The 18,426-nt window shown below is 57.4% G+C and overlaps 3 protein-coding genes across 8 annotated transcripts; 2 read left to right on the top strand and 1 right to left on the bottom strand.

The window, feature by feature from the left end:
* The first annotated feature begins 438 nt into the window (after positions 1 to 438).
* Positions 439 to 2,427, top strand: MZB1 (marginal zone B and B1 cell specific protein). Its single transcript, XM_066328876.1, has 4 exons — positions 439 to 1,253; positions 1,549 to 1,655; positions 1,801 to 1,905; positions 1,983 to 2,427. The coding sequence occupies exons 1-4, from the start codon at positions 1,062 to 1,064 to the stop codon at positions 2,155 to 2,157; spliced, it is 579 nt and encodes a 192-aa protein (XP_066184973.1). The 5' UTR covers positions 439 to 1,061; the 3' UTR covers positions 2,158 to 2,427.
* Positions 2,428 to 3,008: 581 nt separating this feature from the next.
* SLC23A1 (solute carrier family 23 member 1) lies at positions 3,009 to 6,903 on the top strand. 4 transcript variants are annotated; one of them, XM_066328868.1, is made up of 13 exons: positions 3,009 to 3,461; positions 3,551 to 3,708; positions 3,780 to 3,868; positions 3,945 to 4,012; positions 4,111 to 4,292; positions 4,393 to 4,513; positions 4,617 to 4,773; positions 4,954 to 5,101; positions 5,220 to 5,325; positions 5,403 to 5,532; positions 5,737 to 5,880; positions 6,024 to 6,119; positions 6,215 to 6,903. In XM_066328868.1, the coding sequence occupies exons 1-13, from the start codon at positions 3,402 to 3,404 to the stop codon at positions 6,460 to 6,462; spliced, it is 1,707 nt and encodes a 568-aa protein (XP_066184965.1). In that variant the 5' UTR covers positions 3,009 to 3,401; the 3' UTR covers positions 6,463 to 6,903. The 4 variants fall into 4 exon arrangements, with proteins under 4 accessions (XP_066184965.1, XP_066184964.1, XP_066184963.1 ...); XM_066328867.1 differs by having other exon boundaries at positions 5,220 to 5,532; positions 5,772 to 5,880; XM_066328866.1 differs by having other exon boundaries at positions 4,954 to 5,532.
* Positions 6,904 to 8,788: 1,885 nt separating this feature from the next.
* On the bottom strand, positions 8,789 to 17,060 carry PAIP2 (poly(A) binding protein interacting protein 2). Of its 3 annotated transcripts, none has more exons than XM_066328877.1 (4): positions 16,994 to 17,060; positions 13,467 to 13,632; positions 11,087 to 11,266; positions 8,789 to 9,895 (listed from the first exon to the last, which is right to left on the bottom strand). In XM_066328877.1, exons 2-4 carry the CDS (start codon positions 13,602 to 13,604, stop codon positions 9,830 to 9,832), a joined length of 384 nt encoding a protein of 127 aa, XP_066184974.1. In that variant the 5' UTR covers positions 13,605 to 13,632; positions 16,994 to 17,060; the 3' UTR covers positions 8,789 to 9,829. The 3 variants fall into 3 exon arrangements, with proteins under 3 accessions (XP_066184974.1, XP_066184976.1, XP_066184975.1); XM_066328879.1 differs by having other exon boundaries at positions 13,467 to 13,626; positions 16,994 to 17,057; XM_066328878.1 differs by lacking the exon at positions 16,994 to 17,060 and adding an exon at positions 14,593 to 14,616.
* Positions 17,061 to 18,426: the final 1,366 nt, after the last annotated feature.

Below are 18,426 nucleotides of genomic sequence, written 5' to 3'. Positions count from 1 at the left end.
AGCTCTGAACCCCAAATCCTAGCCCTGAGCCCCAGTCTGAGCCCCAAACCCCCCCACACCCCCAGCCCCTGTAGGCCCACACCATCCCAGGAAGGATTTAGGTTGAGGAGAAGGGGTCAGGCATTACAGGACTGAGTTAGAGCAAAAACCTCCTGGAGAGGAGGCACTCGGTTGGGGGCACCTGTTGGGGTCCACAAACGTGCAGGAAAGCTGATGGTTTGTTTTAAGGCTCTCAGAGCACAAAAGACAAAGCAAGGGGACAACTCAGTTTACTCAATCAAAAATGCGCCTTTATTCAGTGCCAACAAATGCGATAGTGGGGAGAGAAATAAAGAATAGTAAGAAAAGAGAGAGAAAGAGGTGAAGGGGATTATAGCTACCAACGTGGAGGGATGAGTCCTCGAGATGCCCATAGACACGATCTTCTCCAGTGGTGATCACAAAAGTGAGCGGGGGTCTCCAGGGTTTTTACAGGTTGGTCAAGGCAGGAACCAAAGCGGGGGGCACAGAGCCAAAGCAGGAGCCACCTGTGCTGAGGTTGGGTGCTCAGGAACAGGCTGCACACCGTACTCTGGTACGGACAGACCAGTTTGGGCAAGCAGCCTTGGCTCAGTCCACTGTGACCAGTTCCATTGCTCGTGCACTCCGTTCTCATGGAGATGCATATCAGTCCTCCGAGACTTGGCACCTCAGCCAGGCCAGGGCTCCTTTCAGAGTCTGGGGTCTCAGTGCTCAGTCACTGGGGACAGTCGTGAGGCACATCACATCCTGGGACAGGCTCTGACACACCCCGTGCACATCTCCCCTTCCTGCCGCCACGCTCGGGTCGGACGGGCCCCAGGCGGATGCAGGTGTGCGCGACCGCGCCTCAGCGCCGCTCGCCAGCCCCGGGGGTTTACAGCCCGCCCAGGGGGGTTGTAGCCCGCCCCGGGGGGTTATAGCCCGCCCCGGGGGTTTATTGCCCGCCCCGGGGGTTTACAGCCCGCCCCGGGGGTTTACAGCCCGCCTCGGGGGTTATAGACACCCCACGCCTCCGCCCCGCGCTTTGGGAGCGCGGCAGGATGCGGGCGGCGCTGGCAGCGTGGCTGGTGCTGAGCCTGCTGGGGGGGACAGGGGCCGAGGACAGGTGCGGGGACCCCCCCGGAGCCCTGTCCCACTCCGTCCCCGCGCCCCAGCTGAGCCCCGAGGAGCGGCTCTCGCCCCACATGCCTGAATCTCTGCGCTGTGACGCCTGCCACGCCATCGCCTTCCAGGTGGGAACCGGGGACACGGCACCCCAAAGCGGCAGTGAGAACCTTTGTGGGGAGGCTGCAGCCTCGGGAGATGCTGCTGCTCCTCCGGGGCACGCCACTGATGGGCCCCTGATGGATATTCCACATCGGCACCTTAGAAAAGCCTTTTGGGGCCTCTCATGGAGCCGCTAATCCATGCTGATGTGCTTCCGCTCCGGGGCCGCACAGAAGGGGGTGCAGACCCCAGCCCCGCTCGGGAGCACGGTCATGGACACGCCGCCAGCCTCGGTGCCCAGAGTGTGCTTTTTCACCTCAGATTGAGGAGCAGCTGCGCAAGGCAGAAGGGAAGGTGGGCAAGAAGGCTCTGAAGGAGTCGGACTACTTAGAGGTGCTGGAACGGAGCTGCTCACAGGACTGGGAGAGGTGAGAGGGGTGTCCCTGGGATGGAGGTGTCTCCAGGGATCAAGGAGTCCTCAGAATGTCCCCAAGGACGGCGGTGCCCCGGGGGTGTCCCTAGGGATAGAGGTGTCCCCAGACCATTTGCCCTCCAGCCCCGCTCTTCCCGCAGTTACGGGGTGCTGGAGCTGGACGGGGAGAAGCGGCTGTCGGGGCCGGGGCTGCCGAGGCAGCAGCCCCTGAGCGTGCTGGTGTCGGGGGGACCGTGGCCGAGCAGGTGAGCCGGGCTTTGGGGGTGCAGGGAGGCGGGGCACTGTCCCCTCGCCGCCGGGTGACCAGCGCGGCCCCTCGCAGGCTCTCCAAGCTGTGCCACGGCTACGTGGGCGAGCAGGGCGAGGCGCACATCTACGGCGCGCACCGGCGGGGCCCGGCCGCGCTGCGACAGCTGCTGTGCCACGGCGACAAGGGACCCTGCGCCGGCCGCAAGGACCGCCCGGAACCTCCCAAGGCGCCGCAGAACGAGCTGTAGCCCGCGAGGTTAATGCTTAATGCCCGAGTGACCTTCGGAACCGACTTGGTCCCCAGCGGGAGCCGACACGTGCCGGGAGGTGGGCGCCTCCCCGGTGTCCCCTGTCACCGATGTCGCCGCTGTCGCTCGACGCCCGGGCCGGCCGCGCCGGCAGCAGCGCCGACTCCGTCCGGGCGAGCTGAGAATTACTCTGTAACCCACGGGCTCTAATGTTTCACCACGGCGCGGCTCCGCGCGGGTGTAGCCCCAATTAAAGGAGTTAATGGCTGATCCGTGCCGGGGCTGCGCTCGCAGGTTTCACAACCCGCAGCCAATGACCGCCCTCCCGCCCGCCGCCCCTGCCACCGCCACCGCCCGGCCGGTGACTAAAGTCCTAAAGTCCTTCCCACGGCCATAAAACCCCCCGAGCAGGGACATCGCCGCCAGGGCATCGCCGGAGGATGGAGACCCGCTCAGGAGACCTGGCTCAGCCCCAGGTGAATGCAGGCGCCGTCCCTGTCCCCATCCCTTCCCCGGTGTCACCCCAGGGCCGTGGGGAGGGAGGTGGTGGCCAGGGACAGTGACCCCGGCCATGGCCAGCTGAGGGTCAGGATGCCCTACTGCTGCTGGCAAAGGCCAGGGTGAGCCTGGGGACTGCGGCGAATCCCGGAACCGAGGGGCCGCGCTGGAATGTTGCGGCTGGGACTGGCTGTGCCATTTTCCCCATCACCTGCGGGGGCGATCCCCCTCCACACTTTCCCGGAACAAAATACCACGTAGGGACCGGCGGGTTGGGGAGCCCAGACCCCGCTTGGGGGTCAGAGCGGCCCCGGGCTGTGACTGACGGGAAATACGCTGGGCCACGGCCCGGTGTCACCCGCGCCCCTCAGAGCAGAGCCCAGCCCCTTTGCTGTGGGACACCTGGGTCCACACTGACCCAGCTCCCCCCTCGCCCTCACTGCCAGAATGGGAAAGTGGCTCCGGCCCCTCCGGGCTCTCCGCACAGCCCTGAGAAGGAGCCGCCCGCGGCGTGCAGGGTGAGTACCGGGGCACCCCGCGGGCAGCGCTCACCTCAATCCGCCTGTGACACACGTGAGACGGAGGCCGGCCGGCCAGGACCCCTCCCATCCCTGCGGGCACAGGGGCTCCCGTGGGGCAGGATGGGTGCCCGTCCCTGCACGCAGCCCCAGGGTGAGCCAGGCTGAGCTGTGCCCCCACAGCAGGACCCCGGGGCGGGCACCAGGGCCCCCCGGCCGGAGGTGGACATGCTCTACAAGATCGAGGACGTGCCCCCCTGGTACCTCTGCATCCTGCTCGGCTTCCAGGTACAGCCTGGGAAGTGCCAGACCCCAAATCCCCGTCCCTCGCGGTGTGGGGCACCCCCAGCCCCGCTGAGCGGCCCCGTCGCCCCCAGCACTACCTGACCTGCTTCAGCGGCACCATCGCCATCCCCTTCCTGCTGGCCGAGAGCCTGTGCGTGGGCAAGGACCAGCTCACCGTCAGCTACCTCATCGGCACCATCTTCACCTGCGTGGGCATCACCACCCTCATCCAGACCACCGTGGGCATCAGGTAGAGCCCGGCCCCGGCGGGCCCCCTGCCCAGCCCCGGGCCCGGGCGCAGGCATCCCTCTGTCCCCCCAGGCTGCCCCTCTTCCAGGCGAGCGCGCTGGCCTTCCTTGTCCCCGCCAAGTCCATCCTGGCCCTGGAGAAGTGGCGATGCCCAACTGAAGGTGAGGACAGGGGGGTGCAGGGGGTGTCCGGCTGCTCCCCGCCCCCCGGGACCGCCTCACAGCCCTTCGTCCCCAGAGCAGATCTACGGCAACTGGTCACTGCCGCTCAACACGTCCCACATCTGGCAGCCCCGCATGCGAGAGGTACATGATGCCACCGCCACCCTGCCGCCACCCCCGCGGCACCCAGACTCCCCGGCAGGCTGCTGACGCCCTCTCCTGCCCTTCTCCGTGCCCTGCAGATCCAGGGGGGCATCGTGGTGTCCAGCCTGGTGGAAGTGGTCATCGGGCTGCTGGGGCTCCCCGGGGCACTGCTCAGCTACATCGGGCCGCTGACCGTCACCCCCACCGTGTCCCTCATCGGACTCTCCGTTTTCCAGGCGGCTGGGGACAGGGCTGGCTCCCACTGGGGCATCGCTGTGCTGTACGGCATGGGGACACGGGGGACAGCAGGGCAGGGCTGTCTAACATGGAGCCAGGAGGATGTCAGAGGCACGAGGGATCCTGTCTCTCTTTCCCCCCAGGACCATCTTCCTGATCGTCCTGTTTGCCCAGTACCTGCGGCAGGTCCCCATCTGCCTGCCTGGCTACCGCCGGGGCCACGGCTTTGTCCTGCTCCGCATCCAGATTTTCAAGATGTTCCCGGTAGGGACTGGCTGAGACCATCCCGGGATGGCCCCAAATTCCCCCCTTTATCCACACGTGGGCTCGGGAGCGATGCGGGAGGGAGCCGGTGTGTGTCTCGCAGATCATCCTGGCCATCATGCTGGTGTGGCTGATCTGCTACGTGCTGACCCGCACCGGAGTGTTCCCCAGCAGCCCCGAGGAGTACGGGTACAAGGCCAGGACAGACGCCCGTGGGGAGATCCTGTCCGTGGCACCGTGGTTCCGCGTCCCCTATCCCTGTGAGTGCCCGGCAGCCCCGCGGCGCCCCGGGCCTCCCGACACCCCTTTGCCCTGGGGGATGTGGGGACGTGGTGCAGCATCGCCGGGGCCAGGGAGCACCGCGGGGGGCGGGCACAGAGTGGCGCCGGTGAGCACGGTCCCGGTGTGTCCCCAGCCCTGACCCGCTCTGCCCCCCGCAGGCCAGTGGGGGCTGCCCACGGTGACCTCCGCGGCCGTGCTGGGCATGTTCAGCGCCACGCTGTCGGGTATCATCGAGTCCATCGGGGACTACTACTCCTGTGCCCGGCTGGCAGGAGCGCCCCCGCCCCCCGTGCACGCCATTAACAGGTACGGCCGGCTCTGCCCTCCTCCGCGGTACTTCACCCGCACCGCTGCATCCCTGGAGACTGACCAGGGATGCCGAGGGAGATGGGATGGGCGCCGGTCCGACCGTGTTGTTCCCCAGGGGCATTTTCACCGAGGGCATCTCCTGCATCATCGCGGGGCTCTTGGGAACCGGCAACGGCTCCACGTCCTCCAGTCCCAACATCGGCGTCCTGGGCATCACCAAGGTACGGGGCCCGGGGAGGGCTCCCGGCTCGGCCGGCGGGCACGGGCACCCTCACCCGCTGTCGGTGTCTCTGTGCAGGTGGGGAGCAGGAGGGTCATCCAGTACGGCGCCGGGATCATGCTCCTGCTGGGGACCGTCGGCAAATTCACGGCGCTCTTCGCCTCCCTGCCCGACCCCGTGCTCGGAGGGATGTTCTGCACCTTATTCGGTAACTGTGTCCCCCAAACCTGGAGCGCTGCTCTCGGCAGCCCAGGGCCACGTCCCCGCGGCCTCGGGCCCTGGTGAACCCAAGGGTGCAGGCGGGTTTTGGGAGGAACGGGGACTCCTCGCAGCCTCACGGCGGCTGGGGCAGCCCCCGATGCCCGGCCCAGCGCAGGCACCTCCGCCTGCATCCCCGCGTCTCTGCCGGCAGGAATGATCACGGCCGTCGGCCTCTCCAACCTGCAGTTCGTCGACATGAACTCCTCCCGAAACCTCTTCGTGCTGGGCTTTGCCATGTTTTTCGGGCTGACGCTGCCAAACTACCTGGATTCCCACCCCGGGGCCATTAACACAGGTACCGTCCACCACGAAAAGCCGCAGTTTTGGGAGTCTGGGGAGAGAGGAGGGCAGATCTCCGGGCTCTCGCCCTCCCCGGGGGGAGCAGCGGGGAAATCCGGCTCCTCACTGCAGCCCCGGCTCCGTCCCACGCTCTCGCAGGTGTCACCGAGCTGGACCAGATCCTGACGGTGCTGCTGACCACGGAGATGTTCGTCGGGGGCACCATTGCCTTCGTCCTGGACAACACCATCCCGGGTAACCGCAGCGGGGCTGCGGCAGGTTCCTGGGTGTTGATTAAGAGCTGCCGGAGGGGATGGCAGAGCCGAAGGGTGACACTGCACATCCCGCAGGAACGCAGGAGGAGCGAGGGCTGGTGCAGTGGAAGGCAGGAGCGCACTCGGACAGCACGAGCAGCGCCAGCCTGAGGAGCTATGACTTCCCCTTCGGCATGGGCGCGGTGCGGAGGAGCCGCTGGCTGAGGAAGGTGCCCATCTGCCCGGTGTTCACCGGCTTCAGGGCCCGGGACAAGGGCAGGGGCACGGCAGCCGCAGAGGGCCCAGACGGCACTGACCGGGGCTCGGTGTGCACCAAGGTCTGAGCGAGGGGAAGGTCCCGGGAGGTGCCGCCCCAGCGCCGGAGGAGCCGAGCCGAGCTCCCGGGGGCTGTCGGGGACCGGTAGCGCCCGCCAAGGCCAAAGCCAAGGCTGCCGCTGCTCGGCGCGAACGCGGGGCTAGGGAAACACAACGCTGCTCTTGGGGGACACCCCAAGCTCCGGGGGACCGCCACCCCGTGCCGTGCTCCACCTGAAGCTTTAGCCGGCTGAGGCTTGTCCAGCGCTTGCTGAGGTCCCTCGGCCACATCGGAGCCGGCCAGAGCCCCGGGGCCACCAACTCCCAGCCGGGGCACGGATTTTCACGCTGTACCCTCGGCTCCGGCACGGTGACACAGCAGCTGCCAGGGGCTCTGCGTGGGGCAGTGTCCAGACCAGCGTTAGGATGCCTAATTTAAGACGACACATTAAAAATTTTGAAATATTCAAGCGCACGTGCTCTGCTAGTGTCTCTGCTGCCTCCTGCACCGTTCCCTCGTCCTTTGAGCAGTGCAAAGGCCTCAGCACTTTAACCGTGCTCCTCCCGGGCTGCCAGACACGGAGACACGCTGGATTTCTTCCAGGTGGGCTCTGCCTGAACCTGCTGCTGTGGGAGAGGCAGCTCAGCACAGGCCCTTGGCAAACCCTCCCGCTGCGGGAGCTCTGGAGTGCTGGCTGTGTCCCGGCCGTGCTGCTGACACTGCCCCGTGCCATCAGAGAGCTCTCAGGTGCATGCACAGAGGTGGCTGACCCCCGATGCACCGGGGTCAGGCCAGTCCTGGGCCTGGAATTCGCCCAGGTTGGAATTCGCACCAAAGTTGAACTGAGGCAATATTGCACAACGCTGTCACAGCCCGGAGTGGCACCTTCACACACTCGCTCCCCAGCATGAGCAGGGAGAAAAGTAAGAAAATCTGTTAGAAGTGAAGATGAGGGGGGAAAAAAACCCACCCCAACTTAAAATAAACCCCAAGGGGTGTAAATACAACCCTTCCCACCTCCCACGAGGACCAGCTAGGCTCTGAGCCCCCCCTTTGGCTGCTGTCCTGGTGCTGGTGCCGAGCACCGTGTCAGTGTGACCCCCTCTGGCCAGCTGTGTTCCTTCCCATTTCCTTGTCCCCCCAGCCCACCCGCTGGGGCCGGAGCAGGACTGAGAGGAAGCCTGGGGACAGTGCCAGGGCTGCTCAGCACCGGGTGCCACCAGCTCTGCTGCAGTCAGTCACAGCCCAAAGCCAGCGGCGCTCCCAGGGCCAGCAGCAGCCCCTCCCCAGTGAACATCCCAGTGCTACAGGATACAGGAGAGGGATAAACCCAGCTCCAGGAGAGCAGCCATGGCCAGGCTGGCTGCTCCACACGCTGGCCCCTGGCTGCTGCACTCAGCTGCCACCACCCCGAGATGATGGTGTCCCGGCCAAAGCTCATGGACAAACTGCAGTCACGCAGGACTCGCTGGTGGAACTCTCCCACTGCAGATAGAAATCAGCTGCGTTATTTGCTGACCTTTTTCTTTAGGTCCTCGAGTCTGAACTCTCTCCCCAGGTCAGTGGAAGTCCTGGAGAAGTCTTGCCAGCTCTCTGCACGGGAAGAGAAGGCAGCGCCCAGCACGGAGCTGGGTAACTCCATTAGCATTTTGCAGAGCAACAGCAGAAGGAGTTGGTGCAGCCGAGCTCCCGCAGCAGGGAGAGGCTCCTCCTGGAGCACAAGTGGCTGACACAGCGAGGCGGTTCTGCTGCAGGGCAACATCTGTGGACGGCCCCACCTCACCCTGCTGGTCCTGCAGAGCTGCAGCTCCAGCCGTGCCCCTTCCGCTTAATTCCAGCTTAAAAAGGAGATCCTAACAGCGAGGCTGGGCTGTCCTGAGCAGGGTCTGGGCTTGACCCCTGTGGGTAAAACTCGGGCTGTTCCATGAAGGTGTGGATGGGGCTGGAGAAGCTCTTGCAGCCAGCACTCGACTCCAGCTCTGGGGCTCCTGCGCCAAGCACCAGGCAGCAGCTTCGAGTGTCCCCAGGACTGCCAGCAGGGCCGGGCTGGGAACAGCCACAGGAGAATGACGGGAGAGCACAGAGTGGGAGGGGAGGAATAAACTCCTTTCCCTGGAAGCGTCCAAAGCCAGGCTGGACAGGGCTGGGAACAGCCTGGGACAGTGGAAGGCATTCCCTGCCCATGGAACCAGATGTCTGCAGTCTTTTCCAACCCAGAGCAGTCTGTGATTCCGTGAAGAGTCCAGCTTCAGCCAGGATCCGGGGCCAGCGGGTTCCACAGTGCCAGCCCTGTCCTCCACACACTGCCAAGCCACTTCCCATGCCAGATGCCCAGTTATGAGACAGCCACCACATCAGTTCTACTATTATTTATTTTTTTAAATATTTTTGAAAAAATATAATTTTTTTACAATATTTTCAACTTAAACACTATTCACACTGAACACGTATGGCAGCTTAACCTACCCAAATATGAAGTTTAAGAAGCCAAAACTGTTCTAGCTTTATTAAAAGAAAAAAAAAAACAACCAAAAAACCAAAAAACCAAAAAAGTTGTTGTGCTGTAGACTATTGTGTAGTGATGATTAAACAAAGCAAGGGAAAAGCACCACTCAAATCACTAATGCTGGGGTTTGCCTGGTTAAATCCAGCTGTGGGAAGTTGGACGCTGAGGGTTCCATAGGCAGTGCTATGTAGGGTGCCTGTTCTTGGCAGGAACTGAGATGGATCTCACACCTCCCTGAACAGCACGGGAACGGAAGGTTTCTAACATGATCACACACTGCAAAGGACAGGGAACTGCTTCCTCCCAATGGTCTGGATGTTAGTTCAGGAGCTGAGATCTACGACTCTGTACAGGTCTGTGAGATTTGGGTTAAGCTCACGCTGCTTCCCAGGATCATGATGTTTTGTAAGGGGGGAAATTAACATTAGTAACGACACTGATACCTCAAAGGAAAGTTAGCTAATTTGCATAACAATCAGATCTCCTCACTTTCACTTGGAAGTTAAGGCATTATCAGGTGCAAGCTAGCACCAGTTAACACATCTTTAGTTAAAAACAGACCACCGCAAATTCCAAGTCCTGTTTAAAAAATCAGAGTCTGCAGAAGGTTTTATTAACGTGGTACTTTGTCTCAACTTGACTGGTGCTTCTTACCTCACTGCCTCCTTCACACAGAGCCAGGGCCCAATTATGTTTCCATTAAACTTTTGACAGATTTACTTAATAACAGTCTCAGCACTTTTATTGAGCATGCAAGACTAACAAAACTTTGGCAATGCATAAGTGTAACACAGTGACAAGAAGAGAGAGCTTTTACAATTAAATCTTCTAATACTGGCTTCACAGTGTGGAAATTGTGCTACATCCACCAAAAGAGGGCCCAGTCTACTCAAATGTTTAAGTACTTCACCCCAGGAACAAACTCCTTTGCGTTTGGATTCAGATTACTCTTGACCTGAGGAAGGGAAGAACAGAAATCAAAGTGAATCATTATTTTCAGCTTCCATTTTCAAGCTGAGGCCAATTAGAGGCAAAGGTTTACAGATTTAGAGTAACAGTCAGGTATACAATACAATTCTTACACTTAGCAGTAATCTGTAATTCCCAGAAAAGCCTATTCCTTTGTGCTACTCCCTGAGTTATCCAGCCTTCCTTAGCTCCACCTGAAGTTTCAGTTGGATGAGGTCTCAGGGAATAAGCAGCAAACCACAGGCATGCAGCAAACACAGCAGCTTCCCCTCATGCTGAAATAGCCTTTTCTCAAGTTGAGCTGTTAAAACGTGCCATGAGGTTTCAAAATTTTGCTTATTTAAGCAAGAGGTGACTTGTTCCAGGAACTTCAGTCACTTCTGGGAATTTCATGTGTATGAGCGCTGTATTGATTTTTTACATGTCTCTCTCTGTGACTCCCCTGTCCTCCTCCTTGGCAAGCTGCTGCTGCTCCATGTCCTGCAGTTTGAGGTGGGCACCAGTAGCTTCAAAAGGAGCTCTTTATCACAAAGAAATGGAGGATTAGACTTCTCTGATCTTCCTTGAGGCTGAAACTGCTGCCTACAGCTGCTTCAGCTTGGAAAAGTCAGGGTCTGCATCTGAATCTCAGAGCAGTTGTATGACAGGATGTTGTGGGGTTTGTGTTCTGTACAAGGAACTTTGGATTCTGCGAAGGAAAATAAACACACACTGCCCTTTCCTTTGAGTTGAGCTCTGCACAGAAGTCAGATGGCAAAAAGAGAGAAATAATCACAGTTTGGCTGCTTTTCCCTTCCCTAGACTTGGGACAGGGATCTGCTGTCGTTCTCCCAATCCCAACCAGACCCTGGGACAGGGCTCAGACCAGCCCAATGTGTCAGTGCTGGCAGACGCCCAGTGACCCTTTCGCAGCCCCAGCTCTACTCAGTGCCCTTCTTTCATAACATCCCACCCACTCCTGGAGTTGTGCCACGGGCTGGGAAAGGCTGCACGTGGGTATGAAGAAAGCCACCAAATAGGTCACATCCCACGAGGACACATCTTTCCCACCTACCCTGCACAGCCAGGCAGGGTTTAACAGGCTCCTTCCTGCTGGAAAGGACTTTCTCCTGCCATAAGCAGCAATAAGCCCCAGCCTTGCACAAAGACTTGAGCTTCAGAAATAGGATGAGCTTACCACCAGATCCTCCAGCGATGAGCTGTCACTGATAACAAGGTCATTGAACTGGTCCTGGATTTGATCCATTGTTTGTGGGAGATCACGGGCTGGAATAAACCATTCATGCTCCTCCTCCTCTTCCAGCATCTCCTGGAAACAGCGCTCGATGAATTCTTCTTCCCACAACTCCTCTTCGATCTGTGCAAAGAAAAGAAACTGTTTCAGCACAGAACCTACTGTGAGCTGGTGGGAGGTTTTATTCCCAGGTGTGTGCACCCAGCTGACCTTCCCAGCTATCCAGCAGCATCCCAGCCCAGCACCATGTCCATGCAGCAGGAAGGACATCAGTGCTTTGTCCCAAGGCCTGGGCTGCAGCTGAAAGGGAGAGGCAGGAGAGCCCTGCCAGCCCCAGCTGTTTTGTTTGCAGCTTGTTATGACCCAAAGAAGGAAAATGTAGGTCTCAAGCAAAAATTTCAGCTGTACCAACTAGTCTGGACTGAGCTCACTGCAAGTATGAGGAAGGGAGCTGTGCCAACACACAGAGCCAGGAAACACTCCTCAGGAAAAGTATACTGAAGGACTGCTGGGGAAAAAATAACCCCTGCCTGTCACCTGGAACAAGCAGCCTCTCCTGGGCTGTCAGTGTGTGCTCACCCACTGTGCTCTCCTTGGGAACCCCACCTGATCCCAGCAGCTGTCAGGAATGCAGCTCTGCTGTCCTGAACAGCAGGATAAACTACCCCATGCAGAACTGAAATGCAGTGCAGAGATTAAAGCAGTTTTCCTTCGTTGTTCAGTAAACAAACTTTGGAGGGAGTTCATCCTACAAATTTTCCATGTGCTGCATCAGACTGTTTAAGAGAGGAAAGCAGGGAAACAGAAGCTGGTGTGAAGGAACTAGCCCAGACACAAGGGAATGGAAAAATGATTCAGGACAGATTTAGAAGTTCCCCCAGTGGAAGCTCAAACAAGTTTTCCCATCTATCCTTTGCTCTGAAATCAAACACCTCCTCAGTCCTGGAATGGAAATTCGGTTACCACAAACACCAAATCAAAAACATTAACACCAGATTATCAGGACTGCTGTGCAATCTGGGTCCTTGCCCTTGGGGTAATCACACCAGCTCACCTGGTGCCCACGTGCTCTGAGGCACTGCTCAGGCACTGAGCAGAGTGGCTGACTCAGTGATTCCCCAGAGCAGCACTCCAGGCTGGGCAGCACCTCCAGGAGGCACTGCCTCCCTCCTGCTGCGGGCACACAGCCACAGGCTCCTGTTACACAGGGCTTGCCCAGCTCCAGGGGCTTGGTTACAGGCCTGCACCCCTACAGGTGCCTCTATGGCAGCTCCAGCAGTACTAATAACATTTAATTCCCCAAATAGCTGGAAATCAGGACTGCCTGTTTTTATTTTCCAGCTCAAGTTTAACTTGCTCAGGCTCCCAGAGGGCTGTGTCTGCAGCAGCAGGTGACCAGGCTGCCCCACAGTGTTTGTCTGTCTGAGCATGACCCTTCTCCCCTCACACTCCCACCTTTCCTCTGTTTTAACAATGGAATCTGTGCCTGAAAAATCATGGCACAACTCAGCTCCTTCCCAGAGAACTACACCCCCTGTGTGCAAACTGTGGGACAGTTCTTGGGGGGAAAAAGCCATCAAACAGGAAATAATGCACAAGAGAAATGAGAATGGAGGTGAGCAATCATTTTTGTGAGCAAATCTGGCTCTGAATGAGCTCAGTGCTGCTGGCACCCTGACGATCCCATGCTGGTGGCTCTGCACCCAGCACAACCACAGCTGCTGGAGCACAGAGCACGCTGGGAATGGGAAAGGGGTGTGGAAAGAGGTGGGCTGTTCCCAGCCTCTGGAGCAGGAGAGGAAAGGGTAACAGAGGCAAGGTGTCAGAGGAAAGTAAGGGTTCCTTCCCACCTGATGGAGAAATGAGCTGTAAGACTCAAGTATGAAAATGAGCAGCTCTGTCACCTGGCAGCTCTGTCACCCAACGCCCTGTGGAGCAGCAGTGCTGTTTCCAAGGCAGACGTGCACCTGGAATTCCCCAGCTCAGCACTGGGACACTTGACATGTCGGCACATGAACACCTCCCAGGCCAGCCCTTCCCAAGTGCCACCTACTTGTGTCAACTCTCTTTTCTCCCCTCCCTCCTGCAGAAGCAGGGAATTAATGGATGCATTAGAACATGCTGCACTTCCCATATTTTCCACCAGGATTACAGAAGATCAGCATTTACTGGCAGAGAAAGGAAGACCCATTTGCCCCTCAGGATCACTCCAGAGAGCCAATTTGAAACTTCTTCTCCAAAAGGACTGCCAGTGGTGGAGCCCAGCCCTGTCAGTGCAGCTGAGAAAGGAGAGATGAGCCACTGAAAGCGAGGAATGACTTGCCTGCCTGTTGAACTCCTCCTCATTCTCCATCCACATGTACTCGGCAAAGGGGTTGTCATCCTCGTGGGAGTGCCCGTTGATGATCACATCCTCGCTGATGATGCTGGGGCTGGTACTGCTGCGACTTGGGTCCTTCATGGCTGCCACTCCGATCCCAAACCTGCAACTGAGGAGGGCAGCAAATAAACGCCTGCAGATTCCTCATTCCCTGCCCCTGCACAAGCCCAGTCCAAGGGCAGGGAGGCTGCACCTGCCTTTGGAGGCTCCAGCAGCCTCACCCCGACTGCAGCAGAGCTCTGAGATCACAGCAAGGAACAGCATCACAAGCGCTGGTCCCATTGTGTGAGGATTCCAGGGACAAATTCATTTCCCAAACTGAACCTCACCAAAGCCAATGAAAAGTGACAGGAAAAAACAGGAAGCGCATGTACTTGCCAGTAGGAAAATATTTCAACATTCAAAAGGAGAATTTGTTTTTCAAAGCACTTTTAAGTGTTGTGTGTGACATTATGAGCCAGGTTTCACAGCCCTTTCCCGCTGGGAAACCTTGCAGGGAGCAGAAACCATGAGGAACTGACCCTGCACAGGGCCACCTGGAAATCTCTGTGTTCTGAGGTGACACAACACTGCTGCCCTTCCTGTACCATGCCCAAATACACAGATCAACACTGGAAAACCTCAGTGTTTGTTGGACACTAATACTGGTAGTATCAATTTTCTTGAAACAGTACACAAAGTGAGGCAATATCTTCAAAAAAAAAAAGACCTAAAAAAAACCTGACCAAAAAATCCATGACTCAAGTCAAATTTGAATGTTTTTCTCATGTTAAAATTCACAATGAAAGTTGCAGCAGCGAGTGAAAATATATTTTATTATCAAAACAACACTTTAGCTCGTTGTCTGCATATCAAAGAGTGACTTACTCGGAATCAAAACACACCCTTGTTGTTATTAGAGTACAAGGGCTTATCACCCAGCACCTCACTTTTTCTCTTTGCATTCCAGTTGGTCCTGTTATCAAGTGAATTAATGCAAGTTTTGGTTCAAAACTCTTGGTAACACCAGCTAAAAACCTGCCACATCCAAGCAGCCAGTCAAGAAAAGCACAAAGAAGAAGGAACCTGCCTTGCTTGCTCTGTTCCAGGTTTTTCAAAGGCAAACCCCAGCACGGAAGTCACTGCAGCTCCCTGGGAAGTGACACAAATGGGAGCAAATCCCGTGTATTCCACTGTGTATTCCACCGAGGGAAAACAGGTTCTTTTTGATGTTCTTTCAAAACAAACTTGCTGAGGATTACTGGAAACATTTACATAAAACAGGAAAGGATGTTGCATTTAACACCCCAATTCAAGCTTGAAATTGCTTTAAGCCACTTCAGCAGTTCCCAAGCCAACACACGGGATACAGTACAGCAAATAAAGCCCCAAAACCCTAATTTCTTCCTGCCCTCCCCAATTTTTACTGGCATGTGTTTTCACCTTCTCTTTTGTGGAGCTAGTCTTGATATTACTATTTTCCTCAAAGTCACTGCCTCAGCAGTGAGGAACTCGGGCAGCTTCTGCACAAAGGTGACTGTACCCAGACAAGTCCAGAACGGTAAAAATAATTAAAAACTCCAACCCAAACTAAACAAACCAACCCTACTTGTTTGTGTAAAGGCTTGGAAGGTTAATTTGTTGAATCATGGGCCAGCTTTCCCATTTCTGAAGCGTTCCAGCTTTAGGAGGGAGGAAAGTTCAGCTCAGACCCAACCAGCTTTGTCCCTCACTACCCAAAGATGATGGGGATGATCTTCAAGGACCCCGGCTCAGCCTGAATATTTGAAGTTTGTCTGACAAAGCCCTCAGTCCATTCATGCCTTTCCCACAGGGAAACATGCCCACACTCATTTATCCTGCAGGAACAGAGGAAGCCTCAGGCTGGCCCCTCACTTGCAGCACTCCTGATTTAATTTTCTGCAGCTTCCAACAGAACAAATAAACCTTCCAGAGGAAACAAACCTTCCCATTTCTCCACTGCAAGACACAGAGCAGGTTTCTGTGCTCAGTGTGGGGACAAGCTCAGTCTTGTTTCATCAGTACTGGTACAACCTTTTCAGTCAGGGAATTCTGAGGGGGAGAGCCAAATGCCACTTCAGTATTGCAAAAAGTCCCAATCTAAGCAGGCTGCTGCAGGAAACAAGCCCCAGTGCCAGGCTACACTGCTGCTGGGAATAAAAATAACCCATTTTCCATCTGGGAGTAGGTGGGAAGCAGAGGAGCTCAAAGCTTCTCACTCTAGAAGAGGAAATATAACATTGGCAGCGCTAAGGAACAGAAAACAGGGAGAATTCTGCCACGGTGACACACTGTGAGGTTCTGACCCAAGTTCCTCTGGGATTTTGGTGCGGAGTGGGGGCGGTGGGAGTGGGAGCAAGCACACTGCAAGTGCCTAAGGGAAGACACTAATAAAAAATAGGATTTTTATTTAGGAATGAAGACAGAAATTAAAAATCCTGTAACAACAGGCTTTCAGTTAACCCTGAGTTGTTTTCTGTATGCATTGTGGAGCTTGTTACTCCAGAACATCACTAAGGCCTATTAATTCACCCACTTCCCTGAATTCTGCTGCAGTTACAGCCATGAAGAGCCCTTGACCAACCATCATTAAAATTCAGAGCTTTGTGACTGAAGAGTCTGCATTTAAAACCCAGTCACGAAAGAAGATTATCCACTGCCTTCTCCGGAGGTGAGGTCAGGCCTAATTCCATGCAGCAACCCCAGGTCCTTACCCGCCACAAGTTAAGCAAAAAAATTACGATATTTGCTTTAAGCACTCAAAAATAACACGTGATGGTTTTAGTGTGAGCTGAAGATTAAGGGAAGGTGTTTCAGAGCAGCTCGGGCAGGAGTCAGCGACTTGTTTATTAGCCGGTGATTCCTCCTGCGAGTCGGCAGCGCCGGCCCAGCTCCTCCTTATCTATCGAGATTAGCACACGGCTCTTATCAACGGAGCTGATTATAACCGTCTAGTAATTATATTCGCCTAATAAACAGATTTCTTAATCAAATGCAGGCGGGACGCGAGCGCTGTCTGATCTAAACGCTCCCAAGTGCTGCGCTGGAGGTTACCGAGCGCAGCCGCCGCCCCCGCGCGGGGCTAAGGCGGGGGCTGTGGGAGCAGCGCCCCGGCAGGGATGAGGCCCCTTGCCGGGTGGCCGGACCCGCTCCGGGGCCGTGTTTCGGTAACAGCGTAGCCGCGGCCGGGCGCAGGCGCCGCGAGCCGGTGTTGTCGGTAAGCCCGGGCCTCGCCGCTCGCTGCCCTCGGCCCCGCGCGGGCGGTAACGGCGAGGGGCCGCCTCCCCCCGCCCCCGCTTTGTTCGGCACCAGCCGCCCCCGCAGGCCCCGGATGGCGCCGCAGACAATACCGAGGGGCGGCCCCGCCGCGGGGGGTGGAGGCCGCGGCCCGGCGCCGCCTCAGGGGAGGAGGCGGCGCCCTAGAGCCCCCCGCGGCCGTGCGTGCCCGGGATTGTCCCCCCGCCTCTCACCTGCGGTGCGCAGAGGAGCCGCCGCTCCGCCGTGACCCGCCCGGACCCCACCGGCCCCGCTCCGCTCCGCGCTCGGCCCGGCCCGCCCCACTCCGCCACACACCGCCGGACCTGACGTCACTTCCGCCAACGCTGGGCCCGGCCCCCCTTCCCCGGAAGCGGCGGCAACAGGCGCGCGCCAGGCCGCAGCTCCGGCGGAGGGGCGGTGCGCTGCACGCCGGGATACGTAGTCTTTTCCCGCCTCCCGGCGCGCGGCATGCCGGGAGCTGTAGTTCCCCACCGTACCTGGCGGCCATTTCGCGCAGTGGCGCGGGGCACGCTGGGAAGCGCAGTTCGGCGGGGAGGCCGCCATCTTGTGGTACCGGCGAGGAGGGGGCGGGGGCCGAACACCGCCGGTGCTCACAGAGGGAGCTGCGAACACTCCCCGTTACCGGGCACCCAACCCCCGAGGTGCGTGTCTCCGAGCCTCCCTCGGGACAGCGGCTGAGCCGGGAGGCACAGAGCCCTTGCCTCACTGAGGGAGGGGATAATGGAACACTATGGGAACAGCACTCCTCTTCACAAAGTGGTGTTTCTGCCCAAGGCTCGTGCGTTTTTTAAGTTCTATATCAGGAACTGGGACATAATAGAGATTGTTTCTGACTACGTGCAGAAGCTTCAGCCCCGTTTACAAAATAGGTTTTAAAAAGCCATTTTTATTCTTTTGCTCCTCCTCTCCCTTTTCTCCAGGGGAAGGTGGGAGCGGCGCTCCTGCCCACAGCCGAGCCCCGCTGTGCCCTCGTTGTGCCCATTCACAACCTCACAAAGGCACAGAAACCAGGCGCGGACGGAGTTAAAGCCCTTTGATCCATCGGCTGGAAATGCAAGGGCCCAAGTGTGTTGTTAGTTTATACTGATTTTATTAGTCACCATTACCAACTTGCTCCAAGGGCCCAAGGGTTTTCCCACAGTCCATCAAACACTGCAAAATACCCCTGCAAGCATCATCCTTACAAAAACAACATTGTGCTCTTGCTACTCTTATTTCCAAAATTTCCAACTCTACAAATCCAGCAGGGTGTGGTTTTCTCATCTCCAAGAGGCTTCTCTTTCTAGTCACTCCCCACAGCAATGGGACAGCAGCAGCCTCCAGGTTTGCAGAGCCAGCATTTCACACCCTTCACAGTGCACAGTTATTCCCAAATAAGCAGCCCATGACACCAACGCATGTGTCTGGAATTGGTCTTCAAGATTAGGTTTTCCCGGCACCTCTTCCTCAGAAACTTCCCTAACGGCTCTATTGTCCCTGACCTCTGCATGGGAACGGAAAACACTTGGCAGAAGCAGTGGGTTTAATTTCTGATGTGTAACAGCATCCTTACACTTACAATCACTCACACCTAGGAATACTTTATGTTTAGACACCAAACATGATGTACATGTTTACTGGTACA

Source organism: Sylvia atricapilla, chromosome 14 (assembly GCF_009819655.1).
Source record: "Sylvia atricapilla isolate bSylAtr1 chromosome 14, bSylAtr1.pri, whole genome shotgun sequence".
NCBI classification, from domain to species: Eukaryota; Metazoa; Chordata; class Aves; order Passeriformes; family Sylviidae; genus Sylvia; species Sylvia atricapilla.
This window is presented reverse-complemented; position numbering and strand designations above follow the sequence as displayed.